Raw genomic sequence first — 15,062 nt, 5'->3', positions numbered from 1 at the left:
TTTACCAGTCATCTTCTGTTTATCTAATTGTTTCTTTAATTTCATATCTGTGCATAAGGCTAATCCTTCTGCACATATTTCGGCAGATAATTCTCCTAATGTATAAACAGAATATGATATTATTCCTCCATTCAACAAATAGATATGGTAATCCAGCAACAAATTTTTCTTTCCAATGATCCTGTTGGCGAAAAGAAAACATCTTTGTACCATTTATAATGGGATAGGGTTGGACACCTCAAATTAGATAATAAATCTTCGGATCTAGCTTCAAGTAAAGCTGCACTCCCCACAAAATGAAGTGTAATGGTATAAATGAGAGTATTAACAACATCACTTTCAGAATAGAGGACATCTTGATTATTTTCATTTTTAAAAGTCCATTGACGAGTGTTATTCAGAATCTATGTTTTGGTATTTTCAGGTAAGTGAAAATCCCACCAACCTCGAAGCCATCCTGTGAAGCCACAGATAATGGCTTTGGCAACTTCTTGATCATGGTTGCCTACCATTTTGCATGCAGAAGCATACACGGTCATATGTTTCATGGTGTCTAATACCTGTTGTTCAGATAATCCATCTATATTCCAATGTACTATTGATCTTCCTGAATAAGAAATATTTTGGGCTACCAAATCTTCTTCGAATTGTATATCTACAGGGGTAGGTCTATGATGATAAGGCCTAGCTGTTAATGGTTTCCATGATTTTCCATATGTTATCCTTTGGATGTTATTGTTATCTTGGTGATGACTAGTTTCAGTAAAGGCTTCTTCCATATTTTCTATTGTGTCAGCAATTATGGGTGTTTCTTCTTGTAAGGTTAATGTAGATGATTCAAGGATTTCTGTACTTTTTTCCTTTCCTTTTTTATTCTGGATTTCTAGAGGTTTATCTTGAATTTCTAATTTAGCTAATTTTGATATTAACTGATCCATTAGGGTCTTATTATCCACTCCAAGGTTAAATCTTTCTTTATTAAGTGTAGGAGGTGGTTTAAATAAGACATTTTTGGTTTCTTGTACAGGTACAGGTCTTAACATATTTTCAATTCTGGATGCCTGTCTTCCTAAAGATTGCATATATAGATTTGTATAATTATTTTTTTCTATTACAGGTGGGATTAATTCAGCTTTATGTACTATTTCTCCTGTAGTTATTTTATATGGTGTAGCTTTTGTTTCTAATTTTAACTCTGGATTTGATCCTTTTATAACTATACTTTTTTCAGGAGGATGAATACTTGTTAGTGTATTTCCCTCTGATGTCTCATATAGAGTATATTGACTTTGTATGGTATTTATGTCAAAATTAGGAACATGAATCTTCCTTTTCTTACATATTTCTCTTAACCATCAAAAAAATCCTTTATTATATTTTTCTCTTTTTCGTGCCTTATTATATTTTATATGGAATAATTCTACTAATCTGGGTTGAAAATGTTTTTATACCAAGTTCTAATTGCTTTATTTTCTTCAGACAAATAATCTTGTTCAATAAATTGTTTACTAAGTCGTTTATCTTCTTGAAGAGTTAAGATTTGAAAATTCATTTCTGAGTCAGTTAAATTTGGTTCAGATTTTTGTACTGACTTATATTGTGGGATGACAATATTTTCTTGTTCTAGAAAGGTAGAAAGGTAGATCTTGCGGCTAATTGGTATCAAAGCCACACCACACCTTCTTTAAATAGTATCCAAAAGAGTACAACTACTAGGAGTAATAAGTTAGGAGTTAGAAACCTAATTAAATTCCCCCATTAGAGAAAATTGGTCCGAGAGTTGAGGCCAGAAAGCATCCAGTTGAGAGACCGTTAAGGTCAGGAGAGCCGCTGAGGTCAAAAAGACGTAAGAGATAGCTAAAAGAGCACTCATCCGCAACCTAATAATGGAGAATTTCATTAGGAATATGTCAAATAAGGCATTACCCCAAACCAGTAGTACTCTAAGGATAAAAAATAAAGAAGAGATAGTAATTGATAATATCGAAAAACAAATACAAAACTGGAATATACCTAGAGTCCCTATAAGTGATATTTATAGGAAAGGATCGTTTAATTTCAAAGTAGGCTATGCTATAAAAACTATAGAACAAACTGTCTGTAACAAATACCCAAGAAGACTTCCAGCTATTAACCAATAAAATAATACAGTCCCATAAAGATAAAAGTTACAATTATCTCCATATAGGCTTAATACAGGTAGCCATCAAACAATTAATCAGGTTAGAATTTAATAACTCAATATTAGTATGTTTAAGAGACACTAGACATAATAAGTTTAATGATTCCTTATTAGGTATGGTAGAATCTAGTCTATGTAATGGTCCAGTATATTTTAATTGCTTCCCTAATTATTCTATATCATTAAAAGATCCAAATATTCTTAAAGTATTAACCTTAAACCTAAAAACCCAAGGTTTTGATATGATTTCAGAATCCCAAAATATAGCTATATAGAATATATTACAAAGTCATGACCACCTTATGTCCCAATGTTTTACAACATGATACAAGAGGACAGACAATATTTTTCCAAACCAATATCGAGAAATCTAAGACTATCGTACCAAAACCATAGAATGGTTAGAAATTACCCTACTTGAATCATGGTCAATCTATAATGAAAACCATCAATATATATATATATATATATATATATATATATATATATATATATATATATATATATATATATATATATGGAAGATACTACAAAATGCTTATAGGCGAAAATGAACAGTGATTTTGCCTGCCCTCATCACCATTCAAACTTCATCTTATAGTCATAGTTGTCCGGTAGTTTTCAATTTTCATTTTTTTTACTAATCGGAATGATCTGAAATTTGAAGCGTGTGTACATCTTACTAAGGTGCACCTTATAAAAATATGAAAAACATAATTCGCAAAATATAAATTAACCAAAATACCCTTGAAAGTTATTGGGGGGTATTTTGGTCAATTTAAATTTTTTGAATTATTTTCTTCATATTTTTATTAGGTGCGCCTCACTAAGATGTACAGACGCTCTTAATTTCAAGTAATTTGGATTTGCAGAAAAAAAAAAGAAAATTGAAACACTACCAGACAACTGTGATCTTGCGATGAAGTTTGGATGGTGATGAGGGTAGGCGAAATCACTGTTTATTTTTGCCTATAGGCATGGGAAGACTTTTCATATATATATATATATATATATATATATATATATATACATACGCACATACATACTTGCAAACACATATTAGTGAATTTTCATAGTACCTCACTCTTGGCTCATCACCGCCCAAAGTCCATCACAGGGTCGCAGTTGTCTGATAACTTTGAATTTTAATATTTTCCTACAAATCCGATTTATGTTAAATTTGGAGCATGTATACATCTAACCAACTTGCGCAAGAATAAAATATTTAGAAAATAATCATCAAATAGTAAAATGATGACAATATTGGTCGGGCTTGGATTTACCGTCGCTCAGGCTAGCTTGGAGGTTCGGGCTCGATGAACCCCCTCTCAAACAACCGCTTGACCCGTGTGTGCGTGTGCGCTCGCGTGAGGATAGGTGTCCAACAGTGAGAGGATTTTAATGCGGTAAAGAGGTGGACTCGAACACCTACCTCACCGGTTGAGTTTGTGGGACACGTCCGGGCCTTAGCCCACTTAGATCAATACGAAAGCCCTCCAGTTGTCCAGCAGTGCGGTTTGAATTCAGCCCCCTCAGTCGTTGATACCTCACTTGGACTCTCATTAAAAGTGGCTCTTAGAATTCGCTTTTGGCAACCTCCTCCTTATAAATGTGTGGAATAGGGATTCTAGTTTAAGGGTTAGAGTGATATAGAAGAAGAGAAGAAAGAGCAGAATGAGAGTGAATTGGTGGGGGTTTAGTTCAGAGATTAGAAAAAAGAAGATGAGATAGAAGAGGAGAGAGAATGACCCAAGAATTGGGCAGCCTTCCAACGTAACCTCTTCTAAGAGGTATTACCGGAGATAAAAGAAGGTACTAGGCTCGAAGCCTTGGTACCCAGAGGGATTAAAGGAAGTGGAGTCATGGGCAAAATGTCACTAACCCAAAGAGCTTCCTTTTTAAGTAACCAAGAGTGGGAAAGAGAAATAGAGTGAAGGGAAGAAAGAGATGAAAAAGAGAGAGAGATCCCTCACGACTCAAACACTATGTAAGCGTGGTGGTTAGTGTAGTCCGAGAGTTGAAACTCTCTAAGGAAGCTGCCTCAGGAGGACCCCAGCTCGAGTGATCGAAGTGCGAGAAAAGAGAAAGAGAGAATAAGAAAGAGAGAGCAAGAATGAAATAAGAGAGAGAGAGAGAGAGGGAGTAAGGAAGACGGAGTAAGAAAGGAGAGAGAGGCTTCACGAACCTGTTGTGGGTCCGTGTTATGTAAGGAAAGGGAGAGAGAGAAGAGGTTAGATAAGAGGGGAGAGAGGAAAGAGAGTGGGATGAGGGGGGATACGGGCCCACGGCGGGCTTGTGCAGGGTAGGGTGGAAGGAGGGGAGAGAGAAAAGGGGAGAATGAGGGAAAAAGAGGAGAGCACGGGCCCGCTGTGGGCCAATGTAGATGGGTGAGGGAGAGAGAGAGTGGAGTTAAAGAGGGGGGGTGGGAGTGTCATGGACCCACCGCGGGTCGGTGTACACGAGAGAGCGAGAGAGAGAGGACGAGAGAGAGAAAGAGAGGGAGAGAGAGAAAGAGAGAGAAAGAGAGAGGAGGGCGTCAAGGACCTGCTGCGGGTCTGTGCGAGAGAGAGAGAGAGAGAGAGGAAGAGACGGGTCCGCTGCGGGCCTGTGACAGGGAGAGAGAGAGAGAGAAGAGAGAGAGGAGGGGGGGTGTGCATGGACCCACTGAGGATCGGTGAATGGACCTATGTGGGTTAGGGTAGTGTAGGATGTAGGATAGTCTAAGGTGTATGATAGCTTAGGGTGTAGTGTATGGAGTAGGGAGAAGGAAGTCTAGGGTTCTAAGGAGTTGGGAGTTTAAGGTTTTAGGGAGTTGGGAGTTTGAAGTTCTAAAGAATAGGGAGTTTGTGGTTCTAGGGAGTAGGAAGTGCCAATGGTAGTTTCTCTCTAGGAAATTGTTTCTCTCTCCTCTCTCTTTGAGCTTGGAATTGGGTTAGAAGCAAGAGAAGGAGCTCAAATTCTTATTGAATTCTCAAGCATTCCAATACATTTCCAAAATCCTCATTACGAACTATACTTGTTTATATTAAGCATCCACAAAACATGGGTGGATGCTAAAAAACTACTAAAATTGCTTGAAATTACACAATTAATGAAATAAAATAAAAATCCGGTTTTTGTGAATAATGACCAAATTACCCCTTAACACTTTTCATGAAATGACAAAACCATCTCTCCTTGTGGGGCCTTTAGCCATTGTTAGGCTTCAAGAGTTTTTTCGGACACTTTTGACGGCAATTCGGAGGATCAAACACCATAGAATCATTGCTTGCATCATTACGCACATTTTGATATCCATTGATCCACTTGAATCAAAGTTTTGAGGAAGAACCCAAAATCTGCTTTGCATCTTCGACCACCAATGTAGGATGATTCATGACGTTTCGAGTCTTCTTTTTTATCACAAATTGAAGAGGACTTCGTCACGATTGTTTTGTGATAAAATTTGTTTGATTTGATCTTCGTATGAGCGCATTCCAAATTGGGGAGGTCGCCGGAAAATGAGATTCCAGCGACCAGAAAATGTGTCTTCTTTAACCTCAAAATGCAGTGTCGTTCGACGTCCAATCACGCACAAAAATTATATCAAATTGAAGCTCTCACAAGCACAGTTGCAATGGATCCATATTTGCGACAATCTGACATCAGGATATCGAGATATAGCTCTTGAAGAATGAGATGTTTTGCTTTTCAAATATGAAATTCAAGTGTTTCGAGTCCATCTTCTCTCTAAAAATTCTCCCGTTTCGGGCCACGTCAGGGGACATGCCATATGTCAAAACGAGCGTATCGACGAGATCTAGCTCGAGTTCTAATTTGAGAGTAATTGAACTCAAAATGAGCAAGTTATGAGCATTTTAAATTCATCCAAAAATTGGAAAACACAGTGGTTCACCGAGGTTGTATCAGAATAGTGTAAAATCCACCCTTTGTTGGTAAGTTAGGACCAAAATGGTCTCGGAGGGTCCGATTGAGCCAAAAATTGGTAACTGGGGGTCTTTTGACATTCTGGATCTAATGGCAGTGGTTTGATGTTCATCTGAGACCTCGATAATAGGGTTGTAGTTATAGGGTCCCTTTTCAGCATTATAGGAACTGGATTTGACAATCGAGTTTTGTCCTGATTGTCTCAAAACCTGTTGGAATGCGACGAAACTTTATGGGTGTCCTTAGGGCATCCAAAACTACCCTCTCATGCATTTTGAGGCTGATCTGACAGTTCTTTTGAGATTACCCAAAGTAGGCTTATTCCTATAATGTTACTATGGTCCGTCGGCGTTTTTGGTACCCGCAGGACCGGGTTACGACTGACTCCTTTCTTATGTGTCCGGGGGATACAAGTACGTAAAAAATGATGTATAACAAATACCTCTGAAATATTTATAGGAGAAATTTGGTCATTTATTATTTAAATAAATTTTATATATTTTATTTCCATGCACCTCATTGCGGTACCTACACCCACAAAACTTGAGGTTAATCTGGTTTGTAAGAAAGTTATTAAAAGTCAAACACTACCAGATAATCGTGATCGTCTGATGAATTTTGGACGATGATGAGGCATGAGTGAAGTACTGTAGAATGTCGACTCATGAGTGTTTTTAAGTGTTTTCCAATGTAATGCAAAATTTGAAATTGAAACTTACATGCTTCCTTTGTTTTTTTTGTTTTTTGAAATCTTATTCATTTACTTGACAGCTATTGTGTTATTTTAGCTGGAATATTTTTGGATGTTTTGGGTTTACTTTCTTGACTGGCTGTCGTGCTATTAAACTTGTCTTGCAGTTATTGGAGAAACTGTTTCATTCTCTTTCCCCTCTGGGCTTCCTTTTTTATCAAATGGCGAGTGGTAAGCACATTAATTGTTGCTTCAACGTTCCATATACAATGATTATTAATATGCAGAAGCTACACAGTTTAATGGTCATTAGAAACCCTCTAAGAAATGCTGACCATTTAGGGTTCTCGCAATAAAACCTAAGAGCTTTTTCTCAATATACTACTGTTTTTTTCTAAGACCCATTTCTTTTTTGTTTTCAGGATTCGTTACCTTCTTATTGCCAGAATGTTACGACTTTTGAGGCTTTTGATGCATATTCAACGTTATAGGGCTTTTGTGGCAACTTTTCTGACCCTAATACCTAGTTTGGCACCATATCTGGGGACAATCTTTTGTGTATTGTGCCTTTATTGCTCTCTGGGTTTACAGGTATATTTTGGTGTTTCTCTTCTTTAATGCCTTTTCTCTCTAAATGTTACATTTGGAGTCTGTCGCATGAGTTTTTCTGAGTTAGTTGTTTAGCACTTTGGCTTGGTGAAACGACTCAGTTTTGGCAGGGACCGAGTTCGACTTCCTGAACATTGTCACATTGTACCAAAATTTTGACACTTTTCTTGTTTTTGGCTTTTCGGGATATCAAATGTAGAGCAAATCATTGTTGTGTGAACCATGGTTATATTGCTATTTTTAATTTCAGTAAAGTTTTTACTGGATCTTTAAATATGCTTACTATTTTGAAGGCAACATTATATTGTTCTAAATATGTTCTCACGTACAGTTATTTGGTGGACTTGTTTACTCTGCAAATCCCAAGTTGGAAGGAACTGATCTTTATGAGAACAAGTATGGTTCTGCAATAGAATTTGTCAATCAAAAAAACAAGATGCATTATTGTTACCGTTATTGAAATTTTAAATTTTTTTTTTCCTTACTTCTTATCATTCTAAACTTGTACAATTTTGTTGACGAGGTCAGCTATTTGCTATTCAATTTCAATGACTACCCAAATGGGATGGTCACCCTTTTCAACTTGCTTGTTATGGGAAATTGGCAAGGCTGGATGCAGGTAACAAAAATTGACTTTTCAGAAATCCACACTACTCTGTGTGCTTTACTTTTTCTTCTTTTCTTTCTTTGTCATCTAGATTGTTGTTCTGCAGGTGCTTAGTTTCTTTGCTATAAATTTCTCTAAAACTTTTATCCTTTCCCAGAGCTACGTTCAGTTGACTGGGACATCCTGGACACTTCTGTACTTCGTCAGTTTCTATGTCATTACTGTCTTGCTTCTTCTAAATTTGGTAATCTCCAGTTGCTCGACACCTGTTATTGTTATCTTCTTATTATCGTTATTTCATCACACACGATAGAATTGGGTCAGATTGAGTCCCTTGCTCCATTTGGCATTGTGGGTATGCTAAGGGCACATAGATTCAAGCCAAATGCAATCTGTGAGGTCGTAGTAAACCTATCACACGACATCCACATGCCAACCTGTGGTTGGTGTGTACAGACCTACAGTTTGAGCTCAAAGGACCACTGCCATGGCAAGTGATAAAAAATAAAAAGGGCTATGGGCATTGCTTTTTAGGGCAATCAGTAACGCCGACTATTGTTTGAAAATGACTGGAATACCCAGTGTATGCAGTTGATATTTAACGATCTTTAAAACGTTTTCTATTACGCAAAGAGCAGGTTATGTAATCACCAATTCTTCAATTCTTTAGTGGGTATACTGCAATGACATTTTTAGAATTCAAGAGAATTGAAGAATTCCTCTGTAATGCACTGTGGTCTCCCAGTTTATTTTTTAACTGCATGTAATTGAAGACTTTTTCCATTTAGCAAACATTTGTGCCCTTTTGCAGGTGGTTGCATTCGTTTTGGAGGCATTTTTTTCTGAAATGGAACTTGAAAAAACCGATGATTCTGAAGTAGATGGCGAGGTCAGGACTCCCACAAAACTCCCTTTTGGCACTTTTATATTCAATATCTAAGTGCATGTTCGCAACCTCTTACACTTTGGCATTTTTCCAAGTATTGGCATATTACTCATCTCTTTGCTACATATGTTGCTGACCAATTTACACCAAGGAAATGCTTGATATTTGACTATCTTTAAAGATATCACCCAATCCATGTTAATCAGCCAAGGGTGGCTGAGAAAATAAACATAGAAAAAAGTTTTTTTAAGGGCGAGGCCCTGAACAACAAATTAAGGTGCACCTCAAAAATTCACTAGAAGAGGTTGTTTTGACGCAAAAAAACGCTCAATTTGAACATCTCGACCTCAAGATGTATGCACATGAGAAAAAATAGATTTCAAGTCTTGGGAATAGTGCATTTTTTAATATATTATCTAGACTGTCAATTTTGATGTGTTCATAGATCTGCTTGCTGTACATTACTTTTTAATCTTTAAATTTTATAACTAGATATAAAAATAAATTTTCAGGCCATCAAAAAAATTTCTAATACTGAAACGTGTTTTGGCACTATTTGAAGGTGCGCCTTACTTAGATTGGTTAGGGCCTCAGCTTTATAAAACCACACTCATAAGCAAAACTTGCATTAAATATTTTAGATGCTTATTTACTTTCATACAAACTGAATAACTGCAATATTTCTTCTGACTAGCATGTGTAATTTAGAAGCAATTGACACAAATCAAGGAAGTTACCAACTGGTGCTAGTTCCTAAAGAATTCCATATTTGATTACACAATGGAAACAAATGAGAGTAATCTAGTTAGCATCATTGTTAAGCATACTTTTAATAGCCAATTCCAGACAACCATGTCTTTGGTGTGATTTGATGTTTGCATGTCTATATATGCAAGATGTTTTGAATAACAAGCTTCTGGATGGCTGGCATCTTCTCAATGGGATAGGCACATATTTTTGAGGGGTCCTAGCGTAAGGTTATAGAACTTACAGGCTTTGGAGTGTAGAAATTAGGTCTAGTTCAATAATGAACGTACTATTCTATGGGCTTCTACACTTAAAGCACAAGGACGAGTGCTTAACAATATTAGCTGTGATTCAAACTTACTGGTGTGGATATTTTGCATGAGTTGGTAGGAGTTTAGTTCAAACGTGCTGGCACAGATGGTTTGCATTGTTCGGTCAGAGATTAGCAAAATAAGAAAATCTGTAATCCCAAATTGCAGAATCTCTTTAGTTTCATTGGGAAAATATATTATTGAATTCCTTGTGAGTTGGTGTTTGTCTGCCTCTTCACTAAAGATATGCACGCTTGCGACATTTAAATACTTGGCAATATTATGATAATGATAGTAATAGAACATACTAATCTGAAAACTGTAGTCTCAGACTCGTCATCTTTTATTCTATTTTTTGTGACAGGTCACTGAGAAAAGGAAATACCAACGAAGGCGTGTAAGGTGTGCCTTTGTGTATATAGTTGCCATAGCTTTGTTAGCATTGTGTGCGTGTATATAGTTGCCATAGCTTTGTTAGAATTAGAATTGTTTTAATTATATCTATTGCCATGTATTTCAGAAACATTGAGTTCTTTCTTTCCCATTCCATTTATACAGCTCGAAGACAAGGAGTGCTAGAGTGGAGAGCCTTCTCCATCGTATTTTGGGTGCAGAGCTGGAGAGAAACCAATCCTGTAATGCTTAATTCCCATTAGAGGTAATCAGCATGATAATCTTCTAAAAACTTTTGACCTTTTTAATATTATTTTTCATTTTTGGATTACACAAACATACAAATGTATGTGGTAATGCATGCATAGTTGCATGCACATGCACACCCACCGGCATACACGCATGCATGTACACACAAAAAAACACACTAACAAAAATAAACACATACATACATATATACCTGCATATATTAGTGACTGTCATGCAAATCCAGATACAATTCATATGGGTGTATAGAAGTAGAGTGTAGTCCATATTGGGTTTAGTTCACCCCTTTTCGACATGACCAAGTGTTCTACTTACTCATGTTTTCCCCCATATATGTGTGGTTTCTTCACTCATGTCGACTTCCGTTTTTCTTTTCTTGATAAACGTAGAAAATCAAGGGGAAATACTTTTGTGTGTATGGGTGTGTCTGCGATATAGTTTTTGATGACACAGAAGTGTCGAGAGAGACGATGATTCTTCTCCGTATTCTTTGGGAGCACAACAGGGCACTGGCATAAAGTTGTGGAACCAAGTCAGACCTGTCTTCAAAAGCCTGTAAAGCTTCTGACGTTTACCAGTGTCAAAATACTGTCATCCAGTGATCTCAGCGTGCATGGTTTCTGGTGATGGCAACAATTTAAAAGCTATATATTATGTGTATAAGTTTCCTGTATTGGGCTGATTGAATTTTTCATGTTGTCGTCTCTGTGGGTTTTTAACTATTCCCGTTTTCATGTGTGTGTTTTTCTTGATGGTGTTCATTGGGAAATTGACATAAGGAAATTTCCAAGACAACCCTGCTTCGGGAATAAAGTAGATTGTTCTTGCTTTAAGTTTATGAACCATGAGAGAGAGAGAGAGAGAGAGAGAGAGAGAGAGAGAGAGAGGATTGTAGGTATATTTGAATATGTATAGATAGAGAGGAGGGTATATTTGAATATGTACGGAAATGATGCTATTATAATGGGAAGATATGAGTTAAAGGGTTGAAATTCTTTACAAAATCTCTACAGGAGTAATTATAAATTAGATTTGAGGGTTTACAAAATCTCTACATGAGTAATTATAAATTAGATGCGAGGGTTTGCCTCTAAATTTATATTTTAAAAGTATATTTTGTTAAAATTTTTTTTCTCAAATTATCCCAGTTCGATGTTGGGAAATGTGAACCAATTAGGGATATTTTGTTTATTTTTTACCCCAAAGAGGCATTAATGGAACTTGTTCTTGTCAAATGATATAATTACCTCTGATTGTTTTATATTTTAAATACCGAATAACCTTTTTGTTAATTCTAACCTGAATAAGTAGGGTCAGTTCTATCATTTTATTGAGGCCTCTTGGGGTTAAAATTACTAAACTGTGTTCAGGCTTTCCAACACGAAGTAAGGGTTAGCTGGGAACCTTTTAAGATTTTTTTAATTATGTAATTGATTAAATTAGTAACTTAAAAGCAAACTCTCAAATGTAATTTATTATCATTTGATAAATTCGTAAGGGTTTTCACCCCTTATTTGAATATGGATATGAAATATGTCATTTATAATAGTCTCATTGCATACGATTCTTTTTAGGAAAGAGGCAAATTGGCATTCTAAATCTTTGAATACCATTTATTTGTTTTTTGGAAGGAAAAATATTCAAAAAGAGATTATTGGAAGGAAAAATATTCAAAAAGAGATTATTTACCTTTTGTACAAGGAAGTTATAATCACTAGTCTTTGAGATTTTAAATGAGTAATGGGATGAGTATCATTGAATAGACTTGAAGTTCTAAAAAAAAAATATTCTTGAACACAATGACTCACTTTAAGCTAATTCAATTTGACATCTAATAAGTCGGAATAAGTGTGATTTTTTTGTAACAAAGAGAAATGATATCTATGTGAACAATCTTTTTTGAAAAAATTATGTACATATGAGTTGTTTTTACCAGAAATACGATATGGTATAATTTTTTTGGAATCATATTTGGAGGTATCTTTTTTTGTGTTTCTCATTCTAGTTTTATTCAAGGCATTGACAATGATGATATTCTAGTTTTGTCTCCGTCTGAAGTTTGGTTTTCATTTTGCATTTTTAAATTTTGTTGAACTCTAATTCTGAATAGCTTGGATATTAGATATCCCGAGTTCTAGGTGAATCCAATGTTGTGGACATTAGACTGACCTAAGGTTGGGCCGGTTTTGATGTTTGAAACATCTTGCAAGTATAATTTTTGTGTCTTTTTAAGTATGGAGAGGCTGGATGTTTGCAATGGTAGACTAAACTATTTGCCCCCTTTTTTCCTTTTTTTTTGTTCGTTTTTAATGTGGTTTGATTTCTTTCTAAAGACAAAGGTTAAGATGATGCCAAGGCATTATGGAAAAAAGTATGGCCTCAGCACAAAACTCATTGACAATTATTATTCTGGTCTCTTTAAGCCTTCAAATTGATCATGCCGACCTTGAAAATAGGATTATAGTGGTTAAAAAATTTAGTATTTTAAGCCCTAAAAATAATACATCTTGTAGCACATTATCTAAACCATTCATTTTCTAAGTGTTTATGAATTTGGGAGATTTGTATCTGTTTTAGCTAGAAAATTCAAAATTAGTATTGGAAATAGATCTTGGAGCCATCTTACATTCATTTTTTATATTTGGATGAGGTTTCTATAAGGTCTTGCTTTATGGAAATAAAATAAAACGTCACCTCAAATCCTCATTCGGAAAGCACTTTCAGTAATGGAAATCACCATGATGGATCTAAAAATCAATTTTCGAGTAAGATTTGACACTCAAAAAATGTAACAGGGCTTATGGATCAATGAACACTTATTTTTAGGGTGAAACGAGCGATCTAGATAATTTATTTTAATATACACTATTTTTAAAACGTGAAATCTTAATTATTTTTCACAACCATAATGTTCACGCTGAGATGATTGATGTAAAGGTTTTTCAATGAAACCTTAAGCTGCGGTTTTTGATGAGCAAGGGTATGAGGTTTTAGGTATTTTGATGGGCTGCAGCTCCATCAAACCATTTTCCTTTATATTTTTACAATTGGTTGACTTGTTTTGTATGGATTTTTTTTTTCTTCCTTTGGTCTTGAATTTACATTGTACAGTTTAGTTATCTTCATGGATTCATTCTTTCTTGCTTTAGTTACTTGAATGGGAAATAGGCGCCATGCTGAATTGGACGAGCATGCGGTCAGGCAAATAGCACTTCGCAATGTTATCGAAAGTTATTTACCCAAAAAAATGTTATCGAAAATTACATGGATCCCATTGATATGACCCATATATTTTTGTAGATCGCATGGAACTCATGTGAGACAGGCAAGATGAGGGCGAAAAGGACTAAGATGACGAGCTTTTGGGTGTGCATGAATATGGGACTGCAATCCGCAGGAACTTATAAGAGTAAGAGGAGTGCTCTAATTCATGCCCCAGCCTAAGGGACTGAGAGAGAGAGGGTTCAAGGACATAGTGCCACTATGGATCCCCTAGCTCATAGGAGATAGAGAGAGAGTTCAGAGGAAAGAGAGTATGATTCTGGGTGCCCTAGAGAGAGAGAGAAAGAGAGAGAGAGAGAGAGAGAGAGAGAGAGAGAGGTGGTGCCCTAGTAGAGTAATGAGAGAATTCGCAGAGAGTTGCGTTGGGTGACCTAGCAAAGTGACATGACATGAGTGGGAGGAAAGAGACTTTGTATTTTGTAAGAGTGACATTTGTTTTTTTTTTCTTCTTTTGGGATAAATCAATGGGATGATAGACCCCTACCGATTTTGTCTTTATTAATAAACACGAGAAAAAAAATTAAACAGGTATTTCAAAGGGGACATTGGCATTGATAGTGAAATGAAGAGAGTAACAAAATCAAGGGGATGGGCATGCCGAACTATGGCTTGAGCCATGAATATCGCCGGCTTAGCTAGGCAATCAGCAATGAAATTTGTTACTAAGAATCAAGCCATAAATATCGCCTGCTTAGCTAAGCAATGAGCAATCAAATTCGTCTCCCAGAATACATACAATATCTGCCATTGATGTAAGAGCTTAACCCTACACTGTAAGAGAACCGAACTAGAGAGGAGCCAATGAGAGGAAATGCTAGCATGGGCTCGGAAGCCCTGCCGGGCCTGTGAAAACTTAGGCTCAGGCCACAAGAATTGACTCGAGGGTTGGAAGGGGCCTAGGTTAAATGCCATGGCAGGCTTAGCCTGGCTTTTAGGTTTTTTTGTTAAATACCATGATTCATGGCCCCAGCTTGGCCTAAAGCTGGGCAGGGGCCTAGCTACACAGTAAAAGTCCCAGGCCGCGCATGGTCGAGCTTCCCTAGTACGTGCCCTTTTAGTCTACTTTTAGCAGATAGGGCCAGGGTTGCGCCTATCGCTAGTAATTGACCAGGCTGCTAGGCTTTAAACAACTATGGCTTGGGACACAAAATCTTTAACCC

General features: G+C 36.5%; 1 protein-coding gene across 31 annotated transcripts in view; it reads left to right on the top strand.

Moving 5' to 3' along the window:
* TPC1 (two-pore channel 1) overlaps positions 1-14,386 on the top strand; it is a 47,198-nt gene extending 32,812 nt beyond the window's left edge. For 12 of the 31 annotated variants that reach the window (XR_016058600.1, XR_016058616.1, XR_016058626.1 and 9 more), the window contains 9 exons: positions 6,968-7,031; positions 7,223-7,391; positions 7,741-7,805; positions 7,938-8,028; positions 8,174-8,260; positions 8,828-8,905; positions 10,325-10,362; positions 10,519-10,618; positions 11,126-11,453. Coding sequence is in view for 15 of the 31 variants with exons in the window: in XM_088870907.1 (XP_088727033.1) it covers positions 6,968-7,031; positions 7,223-7,391; positions 7,741-7,805; positions 7,938-8,028; positions 8,174-8,260; positions 8,828-8,905; positions 10,325-10,362; positions 10,519-10,606 (680 nt within the window). In the remaining 16 variants the exon portion in view is untranslated. Of the gene's footprint in view, positions 1-1,027; positions 1,118-6,967; positions 7,032-7,222; positions 7,392-7,740; positions 7,806-7,937; positions 8,029-8,173; positions 8,261-8,827; positions 8,906-10,324; positions 10,363-10,518; positions 10,619-11,009; positions 11,454-13,769 lie in introns of those variants that run through there. The other 19 variants (XR_016058604.1, XR_016058615.1, XR_016058619.1 and 16 more) reach the window with 8 other exon arrangements.
* The last annotated feature ends 676 nt before the right edge of the window (positions 14,387-15,062 follow it).

This window comes from Amborella trichopoda, chromosome 1 (genome assembly GCF_054954075.1).
Source record: "Amborella trichopoda isolate Santa Cruz 75 chromosome 1, AtrichopodaSantaCruz75HAP2 v2.0, whole genome shotgun sequence".
Taxonomy (NCBI): Eukaryota; Viridiplantae; Streptophyta; class Magnoliopsida; order Amborellales; family Amborellaceae; genus Amborella; species Amborella trichopoda.
The sequence above is the reverse complement of the archived record's forward strand: the minus strand, read 5'-3'. Positions and strand labels throughout refer to the sequence as shown.